This window comes from Neofelis nebulosa, chromosome 2 (assembly GCF_028018385.1).
Source record: "Neofelis nebulosa isolate mNeoNeb1 chromosome 2, mNeoNeb1.pri, whole genome shotgun sequence".
In the NCBI taxonomy this organism is placed as follows: domain Eukaryota; kingdom Metazoa; phylum Chordata; class Mammalia; order Carnivora; family Felidae; genus Neofelis; species Neofelis nebulosa.
In genome coordinates, this window is record NC_080783.1 from 44,244,721 (window position 1) to 44,269,263 (window position 24,543).

General features: G+C 38.9%; 1 protein-coding gene and 1 pseudogene across 2 annotated transcripts; both read left to right on the top strand.

Annotated features, from left to right (window-relative positions):
- Positions 1 to 1,503: 1,503 nt before the first annotated feature.
- Positions 1,504 to 1,598, top strand: LOC131505863 (U6 spliceosomal RNA; annotated as a pseudogene).
- A 7,649-nt stretch (positions 1,599 to 9,247) lies between these two features.
- LOC131501238 (serine protease 58-like) lies at positions 9,248 to 16,256 on the top strand. 2 transcript variants are annotated; one of them, XM_058711084.1, is made up of 6 exons: positions 9,248 to 10,069; positions 10,391 to 10,504; positions 11,042 to 11,219; positions 11,658 to 11,911; positions 12,514 to 12,662; positions 13,032 to 16,256. In XM_058711084.1, exons 2-6 carry the CDS (start codon positions 10,447 to 10,449, stop codon positions 13,179 to 13,181), a joined length of 789 nt encoding a protein of 262 aa, XP_058567067.1. In that variant the 5' UTR covers positions 9,248 to 10,069; positions 10,391 to 10,446; the 3' UTR covers positions 13,182 to 16,256. The 2 variants fall into 2 exon arrangements, with proteins under 2 accessions (XP_058567067.1, XP_058567062.1); XM_058711079.1 differs by having other exon boundaries at positions 9,250 to 10,069; positions 10,384 to 10,504.
- Positions 16,257 to 24,543: the final 8,287 nt, after the last annotated feature.

The window sequence follows — 24,543 nt, forward strand, 5'->3', positions numbered from 1 at the left end:
TTTGGTACATTGCTCATAGGAGTGACCCGTGGACATATACTCTATGCCCATTTAATTTAATTTTACATATATTATTAACAAGTTTGTTTATGTGACTTACCAACCAGTCAGCCAATTAGGAGCATCAAATTAAAACAACAAATTTGAAAGAGAGGCTGCTAAAGATAGGTGGAATTCTGTCAGTCTGAAATGACAGCTGACAATCTCAAAGCAGACAGCAAGAAATTTGTGAGAAATAAATTAAAAGTCTGAAGACATTCAGTGTAGGAATGAACCATTAAGTACATTCCAGGACTACCTGAGGGTATCATTGCTTTATAGTATAGAGAATTGAGTTTTATAATTCTGATAATGAATCTTCAGTAGAAAACTCAGTTTGGCTCTGTTTGAGAGGTTAGAAATATGTAACCCATTTATTTATGTAGAAATAGTTTCAGGGGTGCCTGAGTGGCAAGTCATTTGGTTGACTTGATTTCTGCTCAGGTCATGATCTCACAGTCTTGAGATTAAGCCCCATGTAGGGCTCCACGCTAGCCTGCTTGGGATTCTCTTTCTCCCTCTGCCCCTCTTCTTCCTTCTCTTCTCTCTCTCTCTCTCTCTCTAAAAAAAAAAAAAAGAAAAAAAAAGAAAAGAAAAAAGGAAGGAAGGAAGGAAGGAAGGAAGGAAGGAAGGAAGGAAGGAAGGAAGGAAAAAAATAAAGAAAAAGTTTCAAGTAAATTTTTATTATTATTTAATTGATTTTTTTAAGTTTATTTATTTATTTTTGAGACAGAGAGAGCACAAGTGGGGGAGGGGTAGAGAGAGAGGGAGACACAGAATCCAAAGCAGGCTCCAGGCTCTGAGCTGTCAGTGCAGAACCCAATGTGGTGCTTGAACGCACAAACAGTGAGATCATGACCTGAGCCAATGTCGGATGCTTAACCAAATGAGCCACCCCACCCAGGTACCCCTCAAGTAAATTTTTAAAAATAACAAAGTAGTATGTATTCATTTTATTTAAAACTTCATTCTTTATAGAAGAGCATAAAGAGAGAAATAAAAACTTTTCGTTTAACTGCCCCTACCCCTTCAATCATACTTCACAGATGTCCTTCCATTTTCTACAGTTAATTTTTTTTTTTTTTTTACATTTTGGTACTTAATGGGGGAAACCCCAGAAATCTAGGAAATTCATTTATCTAGAGAACCCATTTTCTCATGATCTTGGCTAAAGGTAGCAGGACTATATCTATAACCACAGTCCCCATACACTAATCTGGTTAGGATATTTTCTTACAGAAAAAGATAATACCAGCCCTAAATATGGAGATCAAAGATAGTATTATCTCTCCTTGATACTAGCTTCTGTATTCACATCTCTTTATAACCACTGTTCTAATTACTTCTCATTGGTTTTTTGGATATAAGACAAAATTCTTCAAGAGTACCACTGTTTATTTCAAAGATGAGTTCAATCATTGATTGCCTGTGTGGCTCAATGTCCTTTTTAAATTATGCCAACAAGTGCTCACTTCAGCAGCACATATACTAAAATTGGAACACTATAGAGATTAGCATGGCCCCTGCACATGGTTTAGCAGGAGGGGCTAGCCTCTTGGCCTGACCACTTCCTGTCTGCACCAGATGGAAAAAGCACCAAACTTCCACTGCTACCATCATATCACCTTCAGAGGTAGCCTCTAACAGGAGCTGACTTCCCATAGGCCCCAAATCAGTCTCAGTCATGGGCTCTAGGGTCACAAGTGAAGGCCTGATAAATCTAAGCAGGAACCTGATGTGTGCCAAAAATTTCTGTCAGAATAAAAACAAAGATTTCTTATTTGCTTGTCTTTTAAAACAACAGGCAACGTTAAGGTACAGAATTTCAATATATGCTTATACCATTTGAGGTCAAAGTTTGCTCAGCAAGAAACAAATTTCCATTTGTAACCACTCTTTTCTTATGAATTCTATGTAGATTGCAATTGAGGCATATCTATAGGAAACTTAAAACTTTCACAAGTAGCACATGAATTTTTGATGCATTCAAAATACAGATTGGTGAGGTTATCAAAATAGAATCATATTTCAAAATAAGAAATACTGTGAGTCAGGACAGTCCTACCAATTATAGCAAACTTGTTTCTGAAAGACTTAGTGCCTGGGTCAGCACGATGATAGCAAAGTAACGTTTTATCAAAATAGTGTCATTAGGAATGGGTGGCAATATTTTAACCCTTTCTCCCAAGAGTTCCAAAATGCTTTTTTAGCATGTTTATAAATATTTGCTTTTGTGCGATTTCAGGAAAAGCTTTCCATACAAACATTTGGCTTCCAATGAGTCACCCCCAGTCTGGTTCACATCCAGAAGCTTCCTGCTTGGCTATCAGTGAATATTGGGCTCAATAACTGCCTTATTTTTATAACTTGCTTCAATGAAGATCAGAAAGGTGGTGGACGAGAAAGACCTACTGAGATAAATATAAGAACACTTTTGTTTCCTTAAGAGAGTTTGACAACTATGTGCCAATACCCTAACTACCATTTAAGCTGAGCTTAATGCTGGGATTGTGATGGATTTGTTTTTGACCTTTTAAAAAACATCCAGATGATGTTGTTACTTTTTTTAGTCATCATGTATATTTGCTAGCTAAGGACACCCCAGAATTCAGAATTACAATATGCAATTTTACTTTTACTGTTATTGGATCTGAAAACCATCAACTGAAAGCAACAGTAAGAGTAAATTACTTTTCCCCAAATTGAAATTGAAAAGAATGAGGGTCCTTAGTTAAGAATTTAAATAAATATTTCTTCAGCTAGAATTACAAAACCTTTAAGTAAACAAGAAAGCAACAGTGATGAAGCATATGAATTAGCAATAATCTTTCTGTATTTTCATTCCTAAAGGGAAAATTTTGGGGGTTGAAATGGCACAGTATGTATCTTGGGGGTAAAATGTCAATATGATAAAAATACTAAAATTTCCAGGCATAATAATGTGAATTACAGATTTTTAAGAAATCAGTACCTTGCAAAATATACAGTAGGTAGAATATATTATTTATTCCTCTTTATTGGATTAGAATAAGGGTTGCAAATTCATGGTCCTTTTATCTTGAATTGCACTCATGTACCTAGTCTTACTTTGTTTGCATATTATATATTTTTTAAATGTTTATTTATTCTGAGAGAGAGAGGGCATGAGTGGAGGAGGAGCAGAGAGAGAGAGAGAGAGAGAGAGAGAGAGAGAGAGAGAGAGAGAGAGAGAGTCCCAAGCAAGCTCTGAGCTGCCATTCGTAGAGCCCGATGTAGGGCTCAATCTCACAAACCATGGGATCATACCCTGAGCCAAAATCAAGAATCAGACGTCTAACCGACTGAGCCACCCAGGCACCCCTGCATGTTACATATTAAATGCTTAGGAATAGTCTCTGTTCTCTCTTACCTCCTAAAAACTCTCTCCCCATTGTTCTTGAAATGTGTATTTTTCTGTCTACATTTTATTTTTCCAAATTTTTATATGGACTTGGATATAAAAGCTCCATCACTTTTTCTTCACTTCTTTCATACATTGGTGAATGATAATTTTCACTTAGCCTTCAAGTGAAAAAGGCAATGAAGAGTGGTGAAGACTGTGATGAAATAGGAAAGCACATGCCCATTTAATATGAGGGTACACTGCTAAGCACCAGTAAATATGTCAATAGCCATATCTTCCAAATTTTCAAGAGAAAGCCTGAAAATATTTAAATATTTTATGATTCAATGCTTTAAAAACAAGAAATGCCATTTTAAGAGGCCAAAAACACCAACAATTACCACTGGAAAATGTGAGAGATTAAATATATGTACTTCAGTTCACATTAGGAGAGGAGAGAGAGAGCGAAAGTGCTGAGAACCCTGGAGTGGTGTCCCTCACGGGCTGCCTTCCACCTCTCAGTCCACCACCAGCGCATACATTGTTCTGTGGGACATTTAGTGCCATCAGTCATCTCTGATCCACTTATAGAAACTTTCCCCTAATTTGCTCCAGAGTGAACATTCCACACTTGAATTCGTACTTGCTGGGAGAGATGGAAAAATCAATCTTAGGGCAATTATAACAATAACAGTAATGAACTTATGTTGAGAGGCACTATATAATCTTTCATTTAACAAATATCTACTGAATACCTGCTATATGCTAGAACTATGTTTTTGTGATGTGTTAGGCACTTTGTAGGCATTGGAAATAAAACAGTTTTTTAACAAAGAAAAAAATGCCTGTCCTTATGGAAATTAGATTCATTGGGGAGACAGATAATAAATAAGATGAATAAGTATATTAAGTATAATGAATTAAGTATATTAAGTTATACTTAATAAAGTACTATTAGTGGATGGTGATAAATGCTATGGAGAAAACTAAAGTAAGAAAGAATAATTTCTCTGGTTCTCCAGTGTATAATTGGAATAGAATACTTGGTAACTGGCAGAACCTCCACATTGATTTCCTTTCCTTTTTTTAATGTTTATTCTTTTTTTTTAAAATTTTTTTAATGTTTATTTTTGAGGGACAAAGCATGAGCAGGGGAGGGGCAGAGAGAGAGGGAGACAGAATTGGAAGCAACCTCCAGGATTTGAGCTGTCAGCACAGAGCCCAATGTGGGGCTCGAACTCATGAACCATGAGATAATGACCTGAGCCAAAGTCAGACATTTAACTGACTGAGCCAGCCAGACACCCCATGATTTCTTGCACTGTGGGATAAAAGTTGTATTAGTGGGGAAGACAAAGTGAAATATCTGAAACTGATTTACACCTTCACATGATAGTAACTAAAAACAATATCATGTCCTGAGGGAATGGCAGAGTTTTATGCTACCATTTAAGACCTAAAGAATACTGGCCCTCATTTATCCCCATTTAATTCACTAGTCCACTGGCTCTTAAAAAATGTCTGATCCTAAGGAATAATAAAGTCAGCCATATAGTTGCCCTGATTGCAGTTGCCATGCCAGATGTAATCTCTGCTGGAACAGAGGTTCCAGCCTCTGGTACCTTCCATTGATTAGCAAATACATTCATTTCTATTGCTATCGAGGAATGGGAACAGAAATATATGAATGACAGAGACATTTACACTCCTGACAAGGGTTAAATCTTTCACCCTCTGTCATAATATAACCCAAGGAACCTGGACTGCCTGGGCATTCTGCATATCACTATGATCCACTATACTGAAGGTACCATGTGTGATGGTTTTAAATATGCCCACAAATTCTTTGATATTTCTTCCTTCAAGAGAAAGAGCTTAATGCCTGTTCCCTTGAGTGTGGGCTGGCATTAGTGACTTAGTTCTAACAAATAAAATATTGCAGATGTGATAGTATGTGTCTTCTAAGACATTACAGCTTTATTCCTTGTTCTCTCTTGGATCACTTACTGTGAAGGAGGTCAGGTACCATACGATAAGGACACTGAAGCATCCCTTTCAGAGAGATTCATGTGGAAAGGAGCTAGGCTTTCTGTCAAAAGCCATGTGAATGAGCCATGTCAGAAGCAGATCCTCCAGCCCCAGTCAAGCCTTCAGATGACTGCAGCCCTGGACAGCATCTTGCCTATAACTTCAAGAGAGACCTTAAGCTATACTTCCTGGCAGATCTATGCTGTAAGAGGTATCTGTGATGGGAAAAGACATTTTATATAATTTACAGCAAGCCCTAGTAAGAGAATCACTATGTATACTTTAGAGTTCTGGAACAATGTTATACCATCTACAGTAGACATCATTAAAAGTACGGTTCCTGATGTGCTTCTAGGCCCTGGTATAGACAGAACACCTGATCTTGGGACATACAGTGGCTATGCAGCCAGAACTGTTCATTACAAGGTGTGTTCTGTCATATCCACTAAGTCATAAGGTCATGTGAGCCCAATAGAAGTCCATAGTGAGATGGAAATGGTACATTTAGGGTTAGTCATGAGCAGGGCCAGAGGTCAAGTTAGCTGCATATGTAGGTGGCTTAGACTTCTGGTTCATTCACCTCTATGGCACCATTGCCTCTCTCTCAGGTTACACTCATGTGGTTTTTTGGGGAGGTGGGGAACGGTAGAAAGGAGGACAGGCAAGTCCCTATGATCACTTCATGGAAAAGAAAAAAACCTGTTTTGATATACAGATAGATCAGCTTGGTATATGGTGAAGCAAGAAATGAGCCACTATATTAGAATCCTCATTCAAAGATGGCCCTAGAAGGTAGCAGTAATTGGAAGAGCTTTGGTGGTACACCTGGTCATCTATATTATATGGAAAGAAAAGTAGCCTAAAATATAAGACTCATGTGATGAATAGTGTAGCTGCTTAGTCAGGGGTTTGGAAGAAAGATTCAAAAATTGGGAACAAGCAGGTCTAGAGAAGAAGCATGTGGATAGATCTACAGGAGTTCATTCTTCCAGCTGTTGGAAGTATTGAAGGACTCCCATCCAGAATATATTAAAAACCTTTCACATCTCAATTATAAGGAATGAAACAATCCAATTTTAAAATGGGCAAAAGATTTGAACAGACACTTTATTAAAGAGGATATATGGATGACAAATAAGCACATGAAAATATGTTCAAAATCATTAGTCATAAGGAAATGAAACACTATTTCACAGGAGAATAGCTGAAATTAAAAAGACTGAACACACTGTACACTTAAAATTAATACAATGTTATATATCAATTATATCTCAATTAAATTTTTTTCAAAAAAAGACTGAACATCCCAAGTACTGGTGAAGATACAGAGTAACTGGAACACTTTCACCTCTGGTGAGAATGTAAAATATTGAAAAACAATTTGGCGGTTTCTTTAAAAGTTAAATGTACACTTACTATATATGATCCATCTATTTTGCCTCTATTTATTTACCCAAGAGAAGAGGAAGCATTTGTTTACATAAAGACACATATGCACATATATGCTTACATAAAGACCCACATATATTATGTGTTCACAGATGCTTTAATTGTATAATGCAAAACTGCAAACAACCCAAATATCCATCAACAGGTAAACAAATTTTGGTATATCAATACAATGGAATACTACTCAGAAGTGAAAATAAATGAACTCTAGAGTCACACAACAACATGTATGAATCCAAACTAATTACACTGAGTGAAAGTAGCCAGATCAAAAAAGACTATGCTGTAATGATTCTATGTATCCAATATTCTAGAAAATATAAATTAATCTGTAGTAACAGAAAGTGGTTGCCTGGTGATAGTGTGGTGGGTTGGAGGGAAAGAGGAAGAATCACAGAAGGGCTTAAGAAATCTTTCAGGAATGACCAAATTGTACATTTTAAATATGTGCAATTTATTGTATGTCATTACATTAAACTTTTAAAAGAAAAAAGATTTAATCTCACGCCAATGGTGTCAAGTACCTGATCCTTGGGATCAAAGACCATAATCTGGAAATGCTTTTCCCATTAACACTCAAGGAAGTGACCCGAGGCAAGCCAGGGAGCTTAGATTATCTTTAGGTCAGGTCAGTGTGGAAGCCTATTGGGAGTTGTAAGTCAGGAGATAGGTGGTATTCACTCATTCATCCCAAGAAAGTGTATGTCCAGGTAAATGGAACTTCTTAAGTCTGAGACCATCCAGAAGCATGTGAGGATAGGATGAGCTATGAATGTGGAAGGGTCAGACCCAGGTTAGGCAGAACTGGGTTCGGGCACTGAAGTAGAGCTACATTGATCCAGGAGGTGTCTCTGAGGTGTCTCCAGATTCTGACCCTTTGATATCCAAGCTTGAGTCACTTAGCAAGGGTTGTGGGCAGGAGCAGACTCCCTCACAAGAGGTGGGGTTGGGTAGATGCCCCCAAATGTGTCTGTACAGTGAGCCAAAGAATGAAAGGAAGCATGTAGGAAAATGATCAATGTGAATAATACCAAAGAGGGGCACCTGGGTGGCTCAGTTGGTTGAGTGTCTGACTGGCTCAGGTCACAATCTTGCGCCTTGTGAGTTCGAGCCCCATGTCAGGCTCTGTGCTGACAGCTCAGAGCCTGGAGCCTGCTTCAGATTCTGTGTTTCCCTCTCTCTCTGCCCACCCCCCCATCTCTCTCTCTTTCTCAAAAGTAAATAAACATTAAATTTAAAAAAAATAATAAAAATAACACTGAAGAAACTAGCTGGCCCAGAGTGAAAAGTCTATAGTACATAAGAGAGAAAAATAATGTACCAGGGAACACTGGTGAGAGGGACAGTGGACGCAAACTGGAATCTGAGGGCCTCTTAAAACCTAGTCTGAATAAGTGGAGCTCAGTGGGTACCAGACAGGAATTAGCACAGATAGGGAGTAAAGTCTACTCTTCAGTGTAGTGAGGGGTATAGTCATATCAGAGGATGGATGGGAATCCTTTCTTGTATGAACCCAGCAAGGATAGAAGGGCTAATAGCCAATCAGAAGAATATATTCAAAACAAGGCCACTGTTTGATAAAATGCCAGGGGGAGGAGCCAGTCCTTGCTCACCAGTAGGGACACAGAGACCATAGAAGAATGAAAGTCCAGGGATTTTGACCAAGAGCCAAGGAGAAGATATCCAGGTCAGAGCAGAAACTGATTCTTATGGGGTGCTGATGGGAGATGTTCAGGTGGGGCCAAGCTAAAAGGCCTAAAAGCCATTGATTACAGCCAATTTTAAAGTTGGTCAGAGAGAGATGAGAAATTTACCAACAGATCTCTCAAAGACACAGGCTACTTTTGAGATTGCCAAGGAACTCTGACTCTGCCCATTATGTCATATTCCTACAGTCATGGATTAATACCAGATTACTGAGGGCCTTGGCAGCAAAGCAAAGGAGTTTAGACATGAAATAATGGGCACTAGGGACCACAGCAAGCTTTTAAGCAAGAGTACAACAAATGAAAAAAAAATCAATCTGGCAAACTGGATAGAGAAAGAGAGAGCTTGTTAAGGAAGTCCAGTTTGAAAGCTATTACAGCAACTCAGGACTTATATGGTGAGGGAAGCAGCTGTGAGAAAAGGAGATGCTGTCAGAGAGGTGGGAGGTGAAGCCAGATTGCAGGTGATGAGCTGGTTGACTGTATGTGGTAGATGGTAACAAAAGCCATAACTATAGATGGATAGCTATGTAATAACACAAATATAGTAAAGTGTTAGCTGAAGAAAATAGGTGGTGGGCATGCAGTCTTCATGGTACAGTGCTTTTAAATTTTTTGTATGTTTGAAAATTTACACAATAAAATGGCAAGAAAAAATGGCCAAAAACTATTCCCCTTCTTCTATCTGTGCCCTTGTAATACGATTTTACAGATTTTCCCGTCAAACAGTGGACTCTTTTCTACCCTGTGAATCTGAGTTGGCCACGCAACTTGATTTGGCCTGTGGGACATTAGCAAATGTGATAATGCACAGGCTTGAACATTTGGGCATTGGGGTATACCATTTTTCTGATCTATGGAACCTTGCAACTGCTATCATATAGATGGTCTTGGACTAGCTTGTTGGATGATAGACACATGGCCTTGTTACTCTCATCACTCTAAAGCCGACAACCAGCCACCACTAGACATGTTTGTAGGACCACTGACTGCCAGCTGATCACAGATGCATCAATGAGTCCTGCTGAGAGAAGAACTTCCCAGCTAAGCCCATCCCAAATTGGCAACCCACAGAATTGTGAACAAATAATTGACTACCATTTTAAGCCACTAAGTTTTAAGAAAATTTCTATGCAGCAAAAACCAACTGATACATTCTTTTTTGGTATCCCTTTGACTCTATTCCAAGGGAACTCCATATTGAGCCCTGCCTGTCTCTACTTGGCTCTGCAAAGTTTCAGGGAGAGGCCAGTGGTATCTAGGGGTTAGAGAGAGGATGACATAGTATGGGGACAATGTGACATGAGAGGATGCCATGGGGTGGAGCCAGTGTGACATTAGAGCAAGAGTCAATGTGACATGGGGGAAGACTCAGCTTGTTAGGTGAGGGGGATCTGTAGCTCAGAGAGGAGGGAGTTTATTTGAAAGTTGAGGGCTATTAATGTCACACAGAGAGGTGAAGATCAGCCACACTAAGTGAGGACAGGTAAGTAAATGTAAGGGAACCAGGGAGCTGAAGTATTATGGGAGACAGTGGAACAAGGCAGACACAAATGGCCAGTTGAGATTTCTCTTTGCTAATAAAGTATAGCAAAGCTCTTGGTTTATAGGCCATCCCTCAGTGGTCAGGCATTTCACCTTGGAGAAATTTCACATGCTACAATGGGAGGACAGACACCCTAGAGAGATAGGATCTGGCCTGGCTATCTTTCCTCCCTTTGGTGGCATACTACCTTGGTTGAGAGAACTTTGCTCCCTTGAATGTCCCTACACCTCCTTGATATTTCTCCCTTTGCAAAGCTTCCAGGAGACCAGGTTTGTTGTAGTTCACTCCCTTCCCAGATCTTCTTACTGCAAGAGAGCATGGAGATCACAGATATGAACCGCCTCTTTCTAGTCTTCAGCATTCTGACAGTGACTGGTGAGTGCAGGTTTCTATTTTGGCTTAAATTTTGAAAAGGTCATATTGGAGGAAAGTGTAGGAAATGGGTCTAGATAAGGTGGGTAGAGAGTACATTACTTAGATAAGAATTTAGGACCCCAGTGATTAGAAGTTTCCTAGAACACTCAGAGATATCTAGAGCCCACTGATTTTCCTCTGGCTTCATGGGTGCAAGAGAAGATTCAGACTGAGATAATAAGACTTTACACAAAAGATGGTAGGTCTTGGCAAAAGAATGTGATTTTGCTATATGGCTAGGAAGAAAGCTTGAAGAAAATAGAGAGGTATCAAGAAGAAGGAAGGAAGGAGAAGAGGAGTGAATAAGGAGTATATAAATTCAGAGGAAAGCCTAAGGGAAAATTAGCAGAAGGACCCTGAGTGGTCCAACAACACCTCCTATATCAGTAACACATTGACCATTTCAAAGCACTTCCACATAAAATATTCCAAACTTCTATACTCTGGAATGTCTGCACCTGTCTCTAAAATTCTGCTCTCCTTTCCCTTATCTGACAGTGGTAACAATAATTGTAATACCAACACCAACACAAGTAAAATTAGCCCAGCAATTCAACCAGATGAGCATAGAAACTGCACCAACCTTTCTGGTTTTCCTGAACTCAGAATATGAGCCTTGTTTGGGGACCCTGATCCACAAACAGTGGGTTCTCACTGCAGCCCACTGCTTCTTACCGTGAGTAATGGAGTCCTAGAAGGAAAAGTGGTCCCCCTTAGTCACTGAGATTGTTAAAGGGGTACTGAGGCTCAGCCGTGAAGAGACTTGCCCAGGGGCTCTCAAGACTGAGAAGTTATTGGAAGGAGGCAGGAAGTAGATGTAGGTGGTTATGAGTTCGATTTTTGGGTGGGATGATGTAGACTGAGGGAATTGGGGAAGCGGAGGACTAGGGGATGAATCCATTGGGATAAAAAGCCTATATACAATGTGGTTCAGATCAAAGAATTATAGAACTGCAGTAGCAATTGCTCATTTGCCAGACAAGGAGATGGAGGTCTTGCCAAGTTATGGAAGGAACTCATGCAAAGTCACAAAGCAAGTTGGGGTAGAAAAGATACAAGTTGAACAATAGGAAAATATCTCCTTCTTCTACTAATCCTTCATGGCCTTTTCCAGATTTCTTGAGATAAACGTTGCGGCTTCAAAAGAGAATTTTCAAAACAAGATGGGGAACTTAAGACCCACATTTATTGTCCAACACCCAGATTTTACCCGGGATTCTGCTGAGCATGACCTCATGCTCATCAAGCTGAATCATCCCCTAGAGCTCAAGGATCAGGTCAAGCTGGTGGTTCTACCTAATACCACGAATGACAGAAGAGGGGAAAAGTGCACTGTCTCTGGCTGGGGCTGGGAATGGAGGAATTTCAGTGAGTAACCCTCCCAAGACAGACCCTTAGTGCTCCTTGCGTACCCACACAAAGAGGATTATCATATAATTATTATTATAGATTATGAGATCTGGAAGAGCCCTGAGAATTATAATATCTCAACCTCTAGTTTTATTCATTTGGAAATTGAGGCCCAAATTGGTAATGTAGCTGTTAAAGGAATCCAGTGTTCTTGCCTCATTCATCACCCAGGTGAGGGTGAAAGGGTGTCTGGGTGAGGAAGGGATTGGCAGGTAATCCTACTGGTGATGCTGAGTGTGGCTCATTCATTAGTAACTTACAGACAAGCATTCACAAATAAAAGCATGTATACACAAGCCCAAGGCATGCAGTTTTACAACACTGGGACCAGACTTGGTTTATTCATTTCATTATTTTTTCTTCCTCTCTGGTTCCTTTTCATGTTGGCTTTTTCTGAATGATGATTCACTGAATGATGGAGCGATTAATAACAGAGAAGAGGGAGGGAAGGGGAGAAGAAAGAAAGATGAATATGTGAAGGATCAAAGAGAAACAAAGCCTCTTCTGTCTCTCTCCCTCTGTGTTTGTGTGTGCGCATGTGTGCACACTCATGTGCTCAGACCCAGAACCTGATATCCAGATAAACCAGACTGTCTTTTGGTTTTCTAATGATGACTGCCAAGAGTCCCTTGTAAGACAAATTCCTATTAAAATCACAGAAAACATGTTCTGTGCAGGATCATCTCTGGAGAACACACACTCATGTAAGGTAACTCTTTTCTCTCTGCCCATTTGAGTTTGGGGCTGTTTTGGGGTCCACGTATCTCCCTCAACCATTCCAATCTCCTGTCTCTACATTCAAGAAGAGATCAATGTATATGGGATCCAGGAAAGACTGTGTCCTTCCAGTAATGAATGAACTTAGATGCTAGGGGGGAAACATCTCAGAGTGTTCTTATCTCTTTATGGCTAAATCTGATGTGGCCTAGAAGTAGTTGGGTGGGCCCAAGATGTCCACCAGACATTTCTCCCTGTCCTTATCCCCTAAGTCTTTCTATTCTGGGCCCCTCAGGGACTTGGCACTAGGTCATCTTTGTTTTGGCTATCCTGTCTGACCCATCTGTCCTTTTTCTAACAGGAATTAGATGCTGTCCCAATCCTGTGCCAAAATCAGCTCCATGGGATCCTATCTTGGTCAGCAGGGTGTATTTTGAAAGGTGATATTGGCTACTACACCAAGGTGTCCCGCTATACAGACTGGATCCACAAAGTTATCCACAGCAACTGAGCTCTCTCTGTTCCCTCTCCCAGTGGCCTCAGAACTGGGTCTACCATCCTTGACCCTCTTTTCCCTTTAGCCTCAGAACAAGATGGGAATAGAACCTTTAGCTATAAGAAATTTTCGGTTCCTTCTATTATTTTGACTTCTCTTATCCTTTTTCAGTCCTAGCCTGATCACCAAAGGATTTGAGCTGGATAACGTTCTCCTAAATAAGCTACCTTCTCACCACTCTTTTCCTCTCCTCCAACTTCCTACTCACCTGCAATGGTTTCCGCAGACTTTTATGGAGAAGTTCTTCTCCAGCCCCTGCCATCCAGAGGACATATGGGTCCCAGAAATGTGACAGTGAGATGTGGCAGCTTTAGGGTGTCTCCTTTGTTTCACATCACTTAGTGCTGAGTCAGGCCTCTGTGTCAGGCCTGTGTCCTCTCATCATACCCATCATACCTAATAAGGCTCAGTAAATATTGCAATGTTAAGTAGGCTGCTGGCAAATAATTGTTAGAAATAGAGGTTAGAATTTTATGCTAACAAGAACTATAAGGGTTTCAGAAAGGGTTAGGAGTTGAAGCAGAAGTAGGTACAGAGAGGAATTAAATGGGTCAGATCTCCTGACAGATCTTTCCTAATGCTAAGCACAGAAAAATAAGGTAAATGGCTAGAAAGAGAATGCTAGAAGGATAATAAGGAAATGCTGAAATCTAGGTGAGTATAACTGTGTTTGTGTGTGTTTGCGAGTATGCACATGTACATTTGTGTGTATAGATTAGTGGGAGTGTGGCAAATAATGATCTCACTGAACCAACCAAAATCTATCGTATACCAGTTCAGCTGATTTTCTCCAAATCCTGCATTCACTTGTTCTTATCCTACCTTTATCAATTATCAGATTTTTAAAAACCATTGATATAGGTCCTAATAACATTTTATTTTGAAATTGTTTAGGATAAAAAATTGTAAAAATATTACAAGAGAGTTTCTGTGTACCCAATCTTGCCCCAATGATAATATTTTCTCTAACCATAATAAAATGCCAAAATCAGGAAATTCACATTGGTACAATGCTGTTCAATCAAATTCAGATTTTATTTGGATTTCACCAGTCTTTCTTTACATACACTCGTTTTGAATGGTGAAATTTGAAATCTTACTGCATGCATAGATTCCGTAACCATTACCACAAACAGGATCCAAAACTATTCTATCACCCAATCACCAGAAAGAAACTTCTTTGTGTTACACTTTAATACACTTCTCCTGGGACATCTGGGTGGCTCAGTTGGTTAAGCATCCAACTTCGGCTCAGGTCATGATCTCACACTCCGTGAGTTTGAGCCCCGTGTCTGGCTTTGTGCTGACAGCTCAGAACCTGGAGCCTGCTTCGGATTCTGTGTCTCCCTCTCTCTCTGCCCCTCCCCCGGTTGTGCTGTGTGTCTCTCTCTCCCTCTTTCTCTTTCTCAAAAATAAATAAACATTAAAAAATATTTTTTTCAATAATAATCACACCTTCTCCTGACCCTAACCCTTGCAACCACTGATCTAGTCTCCATCACTATAATTTTGTCACTTCAAGAATGTTCTATAGCATGCAATCTGTATAATTCCACTGATCTTTTTTTCATTCATGATGTTCCAAGAATCCTTTCATTGCCATTTCCTTTCTATCTGAATAGTTTTTCAGCCATTCTTTTAAAGCAAGTCTGCTGGTGATAAAGCCTCTCAGTGTTTCTTCACCTTCTTTCTTGAAGGATATTTTTTACGGGATAAAAAATTCTGGGTTGACAATGTCTTTCTTTCAGAACTTGGAAATTGTTTGCCTCTTCCTTCTGTTCTTCAAGGAGGGGAAATCTGCTATCATTTGATTCATTGTTCCCCAGTTGGGAATGTGTTGTTTCTCTCTGGCTCTGGCTGCTTTCAAAAGTTTTTCTTTGTTTTTCCTTTTCAGAGATTTGATTATGACATGTCTGTGTGTGAATCTTTAAAAGTTTATTCTGCTTGGGGTACATTCAGTTTCTTGAATCTGTAGGTTTATGTCCTTCACCAAGTTTGAGAAGTTTGAGCCATTATTTCTTCAAATATTTTTCAGCTCAGTGTTCTTTTTCTTCTCCTGAAACTTTGATAACACGAATGTTAAATCTTCTGTTACTATCCCACAGGTCCCTGGGGATCCATTCATTTTTAAAATATCTCTTTTCCATCTGTTGTTCATATTGATCATTTCTATTGCTCTATCTTCAAGTTCACTGACTCTTCTGGCTTGCCAATTTTGCTATTGAATTCATTATTTTAATTATGTTTTAATTTTCTATATTTATGATACTTTCACATCTTAGGAGTCTTGCTGGATAGGAAAAGACTGCCCTCCCAGAGCTAACTAGTTCCTGGAGGTAGTGACTCAGTCTACCACATTCTTTTTATATGCAAACCAACCAATCCAGATCTGTACCTCAACCACTTCCTTTAACATTCATACACTAAGCCAATGTTTCCCCTGCTCTAAATCACCCTGGGTCCAGGTACTGAACAACTAGAGATCACCATGATAGCTCAGAGTCTGCTAAAATTATTCCAACTATTTGATCCTAAACCTGCTTCTACTTGACTACCCTGCGTCACCCATTCCTTCTTTCAGAAACCACAATAAAGACTCATACCTATGCTTCCCTCTTGCCCCTCCTGCCTCCTCACTGACCCTAGTACTTCCTCATGTAGCCCTACATGGCTGGGCATGCTTCTTAATAAACTCTTCTTTTTTTAAAAAAAAAATTAAGGTTTATTTATTTTTGAGAGAGAGAAAGAGCACGTGGGCAGGGGAGTGGCAGAGAGAGAGGGAGATACAGAATCCGAAGCAAGCTTCAGGCTCTGAGCTGTCAGCACAGAGACTGACATGGGGCTTGAACCCACAAACCACAAGATCATGACCTGAGCCGAAGTTGGAGGCTTAACTGACTGAGCCACCCAGGTGCCCCTAAACTCTTTCAACAGCATTGACTTGTCAGTGTTATCATTCAGTAACTTCTAAAAATTAAGTCCTAGGTTCAGTTAGAACACCTATCTAATGAATTTTTTATTTCAGTTACTATATTTTTAAATTCTAAAATCTCCATTTGGTTTGTCTTTATATCTTCTATAAATCTTTGCTAAGATTTTCTGTTTCTTTTCTATTTGATTCAAGAGTATTTGTAATTGTTTACTGAACATTTTTTTTTTACTTTTTACACATTTATTTATTTGTTTATTTATGTTTTAATATGAAATTTATTGTCAAATTGGTTTCCATACAACACCCAGTGCTCATCCCAAAAGGTGCCCTCCTCAATACCCATCACCCACCCCCCCTCCCTCCCACCCCCCATTAACTCTCAGTTTGTTCTCAGTTTTTAAGGGTCTCTTATGCTTTGGCTCTCTCCCTGTCTAACCTCTTTTTTTTTTTTTCCTTCCCCTCCCCCATGGGTTTCTGTTAAGTTTCTCAGGATCCACATGAGAGTGAAACCATATGGTATCTGTCTTTCTCTGTATGGCTTATTTCACTTAGCATCACACTCTCCAGTTCCATCCACGTTGCTACAAAGGGCCATATTTCATTCTTTCTCATTGCCACATAGTATTCCATTGTGTATATAAACCACAACTTCTTTATCCATTCGTCATTTGATGGACATTTAGGCTCTTTCCACAATTTGGCTATTGTTCAGTGTGCTGCTATAAACATTGGGGTACAAGTGCCCCTATGCATCAGTACTCCTGTATCCCTTGGGTAAATTCCTAGCAGTGCTACTGCTGGGTCATAGGGTAGGTCTTTTTTTAATTTTTTTAAGGAACCTCCATACTGTTTTCCAGAGTGGCTGCACCAGTTTGCATTCCCACAGTGCAAGAGGGTTCCGGTTTCTCCACATCCTCGCCAGCATCTATAGTCTCCTGATTTGTTCATTTTGGCCTCTCTTACTGGCGTGAGGTGATATCTGAGTGTGGTTTTGATTTGTATTTCCCTGATGAGGAGCGACGTTGAGCATCTTTTCATGTGCCTGTTGCTGAACATTTTTATAATAGCTGCTTTAAAATCTTTGATAACTCCAACATCTTCATCATCTTGGTGTTGGCATCTGTTGATTATCTTTTCTTTTCTTTTTTTTAAATTAATGTTTATTTATTTTTGAGAGAGAGAGAGAGAGAGAGAGAGAGAGAGAGCATGAATGGGGGAGGGGCAGAGAGAGAGGGAGACAGAATCCAAAGCAGGCTTCAGGCTCCGAGCTATCAGCATAGAGCCGAATGCAGGGTTCAAACTCACAAACCTCGAGATTATGACCTGACCTGAGCAGAAGTCAGACGCTTAACCGACTGAGCCACCCAGGCTCCCCATATCTTTTCTTATTTGAGTTGAAATTTGCCTAATATGATGAGTAATTTTGTACTATATTCTGGGCAGCTGGATATCATAAGACTCTGATTCCTATTTAGATACCCTAATTGACCATGTAGTTAACTTATTAATGTTCAGAATGTATGTCCTAGCCCACTTTTGAGGGCTGTGATTCAAATGTCAATTTGGTTTATAAAGCCTCTATAGTGTTATAGTAGGGAGTTGCAGTAGACAGAATAATACCCCCCACCCCACCTAAACTGTCTCTATCCTAATCCTTAGAACCTATGAATATATTACTTTACATAGTAAAAGAGACTTCACAAATGTGATTAAGTTAAGAATCTTGATATGGGAAGATACCCTGGATTATCCAGATGGGCCCAATGTAATCACAAGTGTCTTTATAAGAAGAAGGCAAAAAAGTCCAAGAAAAAGAGGGGCAATATGATCACAGAAGTAGAGGTCAGAGTGATGTGCTTTAAAGATAAAGGAAGGAACCATGAGCCAAGGCATGCAGGCAGCCTCTAAAAGCTGGAAAAGGCAAGGAAATGGATTCTCTCCAAAGACTCCAGAAAGGTTTCCAGAAAGAAAGTGGCTCTATGGACACTTTGATTTTAGCCCAGTAAGACCCATATTGGCCTTCTGATTTCCAGAACTTTAAGATAATAAATTAGTGTTCTTTTAAGCCACTAACTTTTGGTGATTTTTTTACAGCAGCAACAAGAAATTAGTACACAGTAGAAGTTCTGCCAACCAGCCCTACTATTGCAGCGCCATAGGGATGAGGACATACATGGCTTTTTCATAGGGTTTGTCACAAGAACAAGGACATTACCAATAACTTAGTGGTTTAAAACAACAAAAATTTGTTATTTCATGGTTTCCTTGGTTAAGAATCCCATAGCTCAAGGTCTGATAAGGCTAAAATCAAGATGTGGGCCAGCTACATCCCCACCTGGAGCTTCAGCTAGGGAAGGACCCACTTCTACCTCTTTCACATTGCTGGCAGAATTCATTTCCTTGCAGTTGTGTGACTAAGATCCTGGAGTTTTGCTACCCGTCAGCTGGGGGCCAAACTCAGCTCCTAGAGGCCATTCTCAGATCCTTGCCATGTGGATTCCTCCATCTTACCAATAGAAAACCTCCCTCATGCCAAATGCTTCTCATGCTTTGACTCTCTCTGATTTCACCTTCTACTACCAAGCAGAGAAAACTCTTGACTTTTAAAGGGCTCATGTGATTAGGCCAGGACCACCCGGATAATCTCCTTATCTTTTCTTAAGGTCCACCATGCTGTATAACATAGCCTAACCATAGAGGTCATGTCCATCAAATTCATAGTTCCAGGGCAGGCATGTATTCAATGACAGGAAGCTTGGGTCAGTACTTCTTAGAATTCTGCCTACCACACACAATTCAGAAGTTTCTGTTCTATTGGGCTTCCCCTTTCCCAGTCCTTTGGCTAGAGAAACAAGATTTTCTTTTTTTTTGTTGCAGTTTTCTTTTGTTTTGTCTCTGCCCACTGTTGTTTCCAAGTTGCAAATATTTGTATCATACAGACACAGATATATAGAGGGCAAGAAAAAAACCCAGGAAACTCACTACAAGGTCATTCCTCAAGTCTCAAGATGTCTAACTAATTTGCCTTTTTTCCACTTTTCAGATCTTCTGGTAAATGACTTATTCTGTTTAGTGTTTTTTGGTATTGTTACTGTTGTTAGAAGGAGGTATAAAATGGGATGCACTTACTCCATTTTGTCTGGAACAAATGCCTGCCTTATGCTTTAGTTATATTGGGTATTAGAAAGATGAAAGACAATGCAGTTAAGAGGAAAGACTACTGAACTATATAAGTCAGGAGATCTGAGTTCTGGTCTAGACTCTATTATTGACTAGACAATGATTTTCATGTTGTGTGTGCATGAGCCCTAGGAGGATGTAAGAAGTGAATATTAAAACTTCTATTTGCAATTTGTTTAGCTCATCCTTTAAACATTTCTTTTTTGGTGTATGTTTCATAATGTACACAACATGCCAGGATATATATATATATATATATATATATATATATATACACACACACACACACACACACATACATAGATATATAAATAAATATACACATATTGGTGGTACATGTTCAAAAATGTTTTGTAGGATTGGTGACAATATCAGATATCTAAAATTAGACTGTCCCAGATTTTCTGGGACATCCAGTTGCCTAAATATGTCATCTTTGATTTAGGACAGCTCTCTTCAATGTGGAACAGACTGCAATTCATCAATTAAGATTCTTTTATATATCTTTAGTTGAAAATATAATTCTTAGCTCAAATAATGCTTCCTACATTCCTTAGAACTTTCATATGGAGAAATGATCAGATGGGGGTGAATCATTCCCAGAAAAGTAACCCTTTAACAATAAAATCCAGTAAATAAAATCCAAGTTCATAGTTCCAACCTAATAAAATTAGATGAGCTGAGTTAAAAGAAATAAGTGCTTTATGGAATGCATTTAAGATTATATTTAGTCAATTTGCTAATCATAAAATTCCATTAGTCTAATCTCCATCTTTAGCCTTAACTTATTTACATATATTAACATTAACGTATTAACACATTTACATATGACTCTCTGAAACTATGATCCACAGTTGTTTCCAAGTAGCTTTTCCTTTGCTTTTTCATTGCCAGCAACATTGTGAGAAAACTGGTACCCATTGCTCCAGTGTCTCAGACCTTCACATGGCTGCATGTGACAGAGGCCACTCATTGATCTATCCTATCTCCTCATCTGTTTCTGTAACAGATCCCCCTGAGCTGGCTTCTGACTGCCTTGTGAGAAGCTATCTTCTTCAACATTCTTTGTAGCTTATTGTAGCCACATAACTAATGTCTAAGGGGATGTGAGTAGAAGAGATGTGCACAATATCTGTATTACATTCTTAAAAGGATGCTATGTGCCTATTATATCTTGTTTCTACTTCCCATGGGCTGGAACATAGTTATGATGGTGGTCAGCAAGCTTCAACCATGCCCATAAAGAAAATAAGGGAAAGGTGGAATAAGATAGAAGAAGGCTTCATGATCTATAGGAACAGAGCTGCCTTCCTACCAAAAATTGCCCAACAGCTCCAGACTGCTTTGTGAGAGAGAAATAAACATTTGTCTTGTTTGATCCATTTTATATTGTGGTATCTTTGTTACAGCAGCTGATCCTATAACCTAACTAGTACACCTATTTAGTTTTTCAGCACACATTATTTTTACTATGTACTAGCTACTGTCTTAGGTTCTAGAGATTAAACAAAAATAATCACATGTACTTCCTATTTTGACTAACTTTAAACCTAAGAAAGGAAAATTTGACTCAAAGGAAAATGAGATGATAATTGACCTTTATTAACCACCTATGCTTTCACATGCATTGGTTTATTAATCCTCACCCCAAAAAAAAAAAAGTTTTAAGTGGTATAATTGTACAGCCAAGGAAACTGATGATCCAGTGGCACATCTGTCTTATAAATGGGGTATTCACTCTTCATTTTTATCATCACCTTTGATCTAAGACCACTTGTTAATTGGTACTGACAGAGCAGGTAAAACTATATCTCCATGAGCACAATTGAGATTCCTCATATAATAGGCATATGTCGTTTGATATTAGAATCCCATACATTTCCATCTTCCAGTAAGAGCTCCCAATTTTCATATTAATTTTTACTCTTTCGGGGCACCTGGGTGACTCAGTCGGTTAAGCATCTGACTTTGGCTCAGGTCATGATCTCACGGCTTGTGGGTATGAGCCCCCATGTCCAGCTCTGTGCTGAGAGCTCAGAGCCTGGAGCCTCCTTCGGAATCTGTGTCCCTCTCTCTCTCTGTCCCACCCCTGCTTGCACTCTGTTTCTCTCTGTCTTTCAAAAATGAATGAACATTAATTTTTTTTTGTTTTTTTTTTTTTTTACTCTTTCTTCACTCTTCCTCACTATAGTCCATGTGCTTGAGCAAGACTAAACCTCTGTCCTTACTCAGAGGTGAAACATACTCCTTAGGCCTAAGCTAGTCAGTGTATCATGTTCCTTTAGCCACAGTAGTTGGCTCAGGGATGAAAGGGAGATTCAAGTCAGTAACTGAGTTCTTGGGGAAGCCAACTTGCTCTTTTTTTTTTGGTCTTGAACCTAAGAGGTTGGAAGGACTGGAGCACTACTGTGTGGAACCTGATACTGAAGCTATTCAGAAGATAGAATTAAAGGATGGAGCACTAATGAATCGGTTTGCCTGAAACCACCTAGACTGGAAGCTTTAGGACCTACCACTTGGGATTTTTAGTTATACAAGACAATAGATATCCTTTTAGGCCAGGTTGGGTCAGGTTTTCTGCCACTAGTGACCAAAAGAATCCCACTCATTCTTTAAAGTCTTAGCCTGTGCTGAAGGTGAGCTATTTCTACTCATTAAGAAAGTATGCATCTTTCTATCCTGTTGTTCATAATTGTATTGCTTGTTAGAACTGCAAGATTCTCAATAAACAAAATTTATGATGTAAAATACAAATGCTTTGTCAGCAACAGTAATATAGAGTCAATGGCCACCGCTTTTAGAGAGACTTTAAAACATCTATTTTACTCGGTAATTTTGGATTTGCCATGGTTTCTGGATTATGTATTTTTGATGTCAATGGTTTTCCATGTTTGTGTGCTTTAAAAATCTAATATTTGATCTAATTGTATCCTAAATCTAAATGTAATGCACAATCAGAAAGATTTCAGGCTCCAGGAAAAAATCACTAGGGAGTAAAATTTAGAGTTTTTCTGCACCATCAGGACCTCTCTTCATAAGGCTATTATCATTAAGAGCAAGAGAAGTAGTTTACTTTCCTAACACAGAGACACACATGCAGAAAGTCAGACAAAATGAAGAGACAGAGAAATATCTACGAAATGAAAGAACAGAAACAAACCACAGCAAGAAACTGAAGCAAAATGAATACAAGTAACATGCCTGATAGAGAATTTAAAGTAATGAGCATAAAGATACTCATTGGACTTGAGAAAAGAGTGGAAAACATTAGTGAAACCCTTAACACAGAGATTAAAAACAGCCAATCAGAGATCAAGAACACAATAAATGAAATTTAAAATAAACTTGATGGAATAAATAGCAGTCTAGATGAAGCAGAAGAATGAATCAACGACCTGGAAGACAGACTAAGGGAACATAATGAAAGAAATGAAACAAATGAACAAATGAAAGAAAATTAGGCAAATTAAGAATAGTCTTAGGGAACTCAGTGACTCCATCAAGCATAATAACATTCACATTATAGGGAGGTCAGAAGAAGAAAGAGAGAAGGGGACAAAAAATTTACTTGAAGAAATGATAGCTGAAAACCTCCCTAATCTGGGGAAGAAAATAGATGTCCAGATCCAGGAGGCACAGAGATCCCCTCAAAAACAACCTAAGGAGGTCCACACCAAGACACATAGTAACCAAAATGGCAAAAAGTAGTGATAAAAAAATCTTTTTAAGAAGCAATAGAAAAGACAGTTACAGGAAACTGCATAAGGCTATCAGAAGATTTTTCAGCAGAAACTTTGCAGGCCAGAGGGGGTGGCATGATGTATCCAAAGTGCTGAAAGGGAAAAATCTGCATGCAAGAATACTCTATCTAGCAAGCCTATCATTCAGAATAGAAGGAGAGAGAAAGTTTCTCAAACAAAAACTAAAGGAGTTTATGGCTACTAAACTAACTCTACAAGACATATTAAAGGGGACCCTTTGAGTGGAAAGGAAAGACTATAAATAAAAGCATGAAAAGAAAAAAACACAAAAGCAGTAAAAATAAGTATCTTTATAAAAATCAGTCATGAGATTCATAAAAGAAAGGATTTAAAATATGACACCATATACCTAAAATATGGAGATGGGGAAAGGAGTAAAGAATGGGTTTAAACCTAAGCAACCATCAACTTAATATAGATTGCTATATGCAGAAGATGTTATATACAAACCTAATGGTAACCACAAATTAAAAACCAGTCATAGATATGCAAAAAATAAAGAGAAAGGAATCCAAGTATATCACTACAAAAAGCCAACTAACTGAGAGAGAAGAGAGCAAGAGAAGAAAGGGAAAGAGAAAAACTACAATGCATCCACAAATCAAATAACAAAATGTCAGCAAGTGCATACTTATCAATAATTACTTTGAATATAAATGGACTAAATGCTCCAATCAAAAGACATAGGGTGACAGCGTGGATAAAAAACAAGAGCCATCTATGTGCTGTATACAGGAGACACATTTCAGACCTAAAGATACCTGAAGGTTGAAAGTGAGGGAATGGAGAAACATTTATCATGCAAATGGATGTCAAAAGAGAGCCAGGGTAGCAGTAGCCTTTAAAACAAAGACAGTAACAAGAGACAAAGAACGACACTATAAAATAATAAAGGGGATAATCCAAAAAGAGGAGATAAGAATTGTAAATAATTATGCACCCAATATGAAAGCACCCAAATACATAAAACAGTTAGGGGACCTTAACACTCTCCTCAAATTGATGGACAGATCAACCAAACAGAAAATTAACAAGGAAATGGTGGCTTTGAATGACACACTGAACTAGACATATTTGGAACATTCCATCCTAAAACAGCAGAATACACATTCTTTTCAAGTGTAGGTGGAACACTCTCCAGAATAGATCACATATTAGGCCACAAAACAAGTTTCAACAAAAAATTTTTTCAGTTATCTATTTTGAGAGAGAGAGAGAGAGAGAGAGAGAGAGAGCAAGTGTGATCAGGGGAGGGGAAGAGAGAGAGGGAGAGAGAGAATCCCAAGCAGGCTCTGCACTGTCAGCACAGAGCCCAACACAGGGCTCAATCTCACAAACCATGAGGTCATGACATGATCCAAAACCAAGAGTCAGATGCTTAACCAACTAAGCCACCCAGGCGCCCCAACAAATGTTTAAAAATCAAAGTCATACTATGTATTTA

Bases quoted from the DNA above. Each gene is read 5' to 3' on its own strand.
- LOC131501238 (XM_058711084.1), top strand. From the start codon at position 10,447: ATGGAGATCACAGATATGAACCGCCTCTTTCTAGTCTTCAGCATTCTG. The intron at 11,912-12,513 runs GTGAGTAACCCT...TCATGTGCTCAG, and splicing joins CTGGGAATGGAGGAATTTCA to ACCCAGAACCTGATATCCAG. The intron at 12,663-13,031 runs GTAACTCTTTTC...TTTTTCTAACAG, and splicing joins AGAACACACACTCATGTAAG to GAATTAGATGCTGTCCCAAT.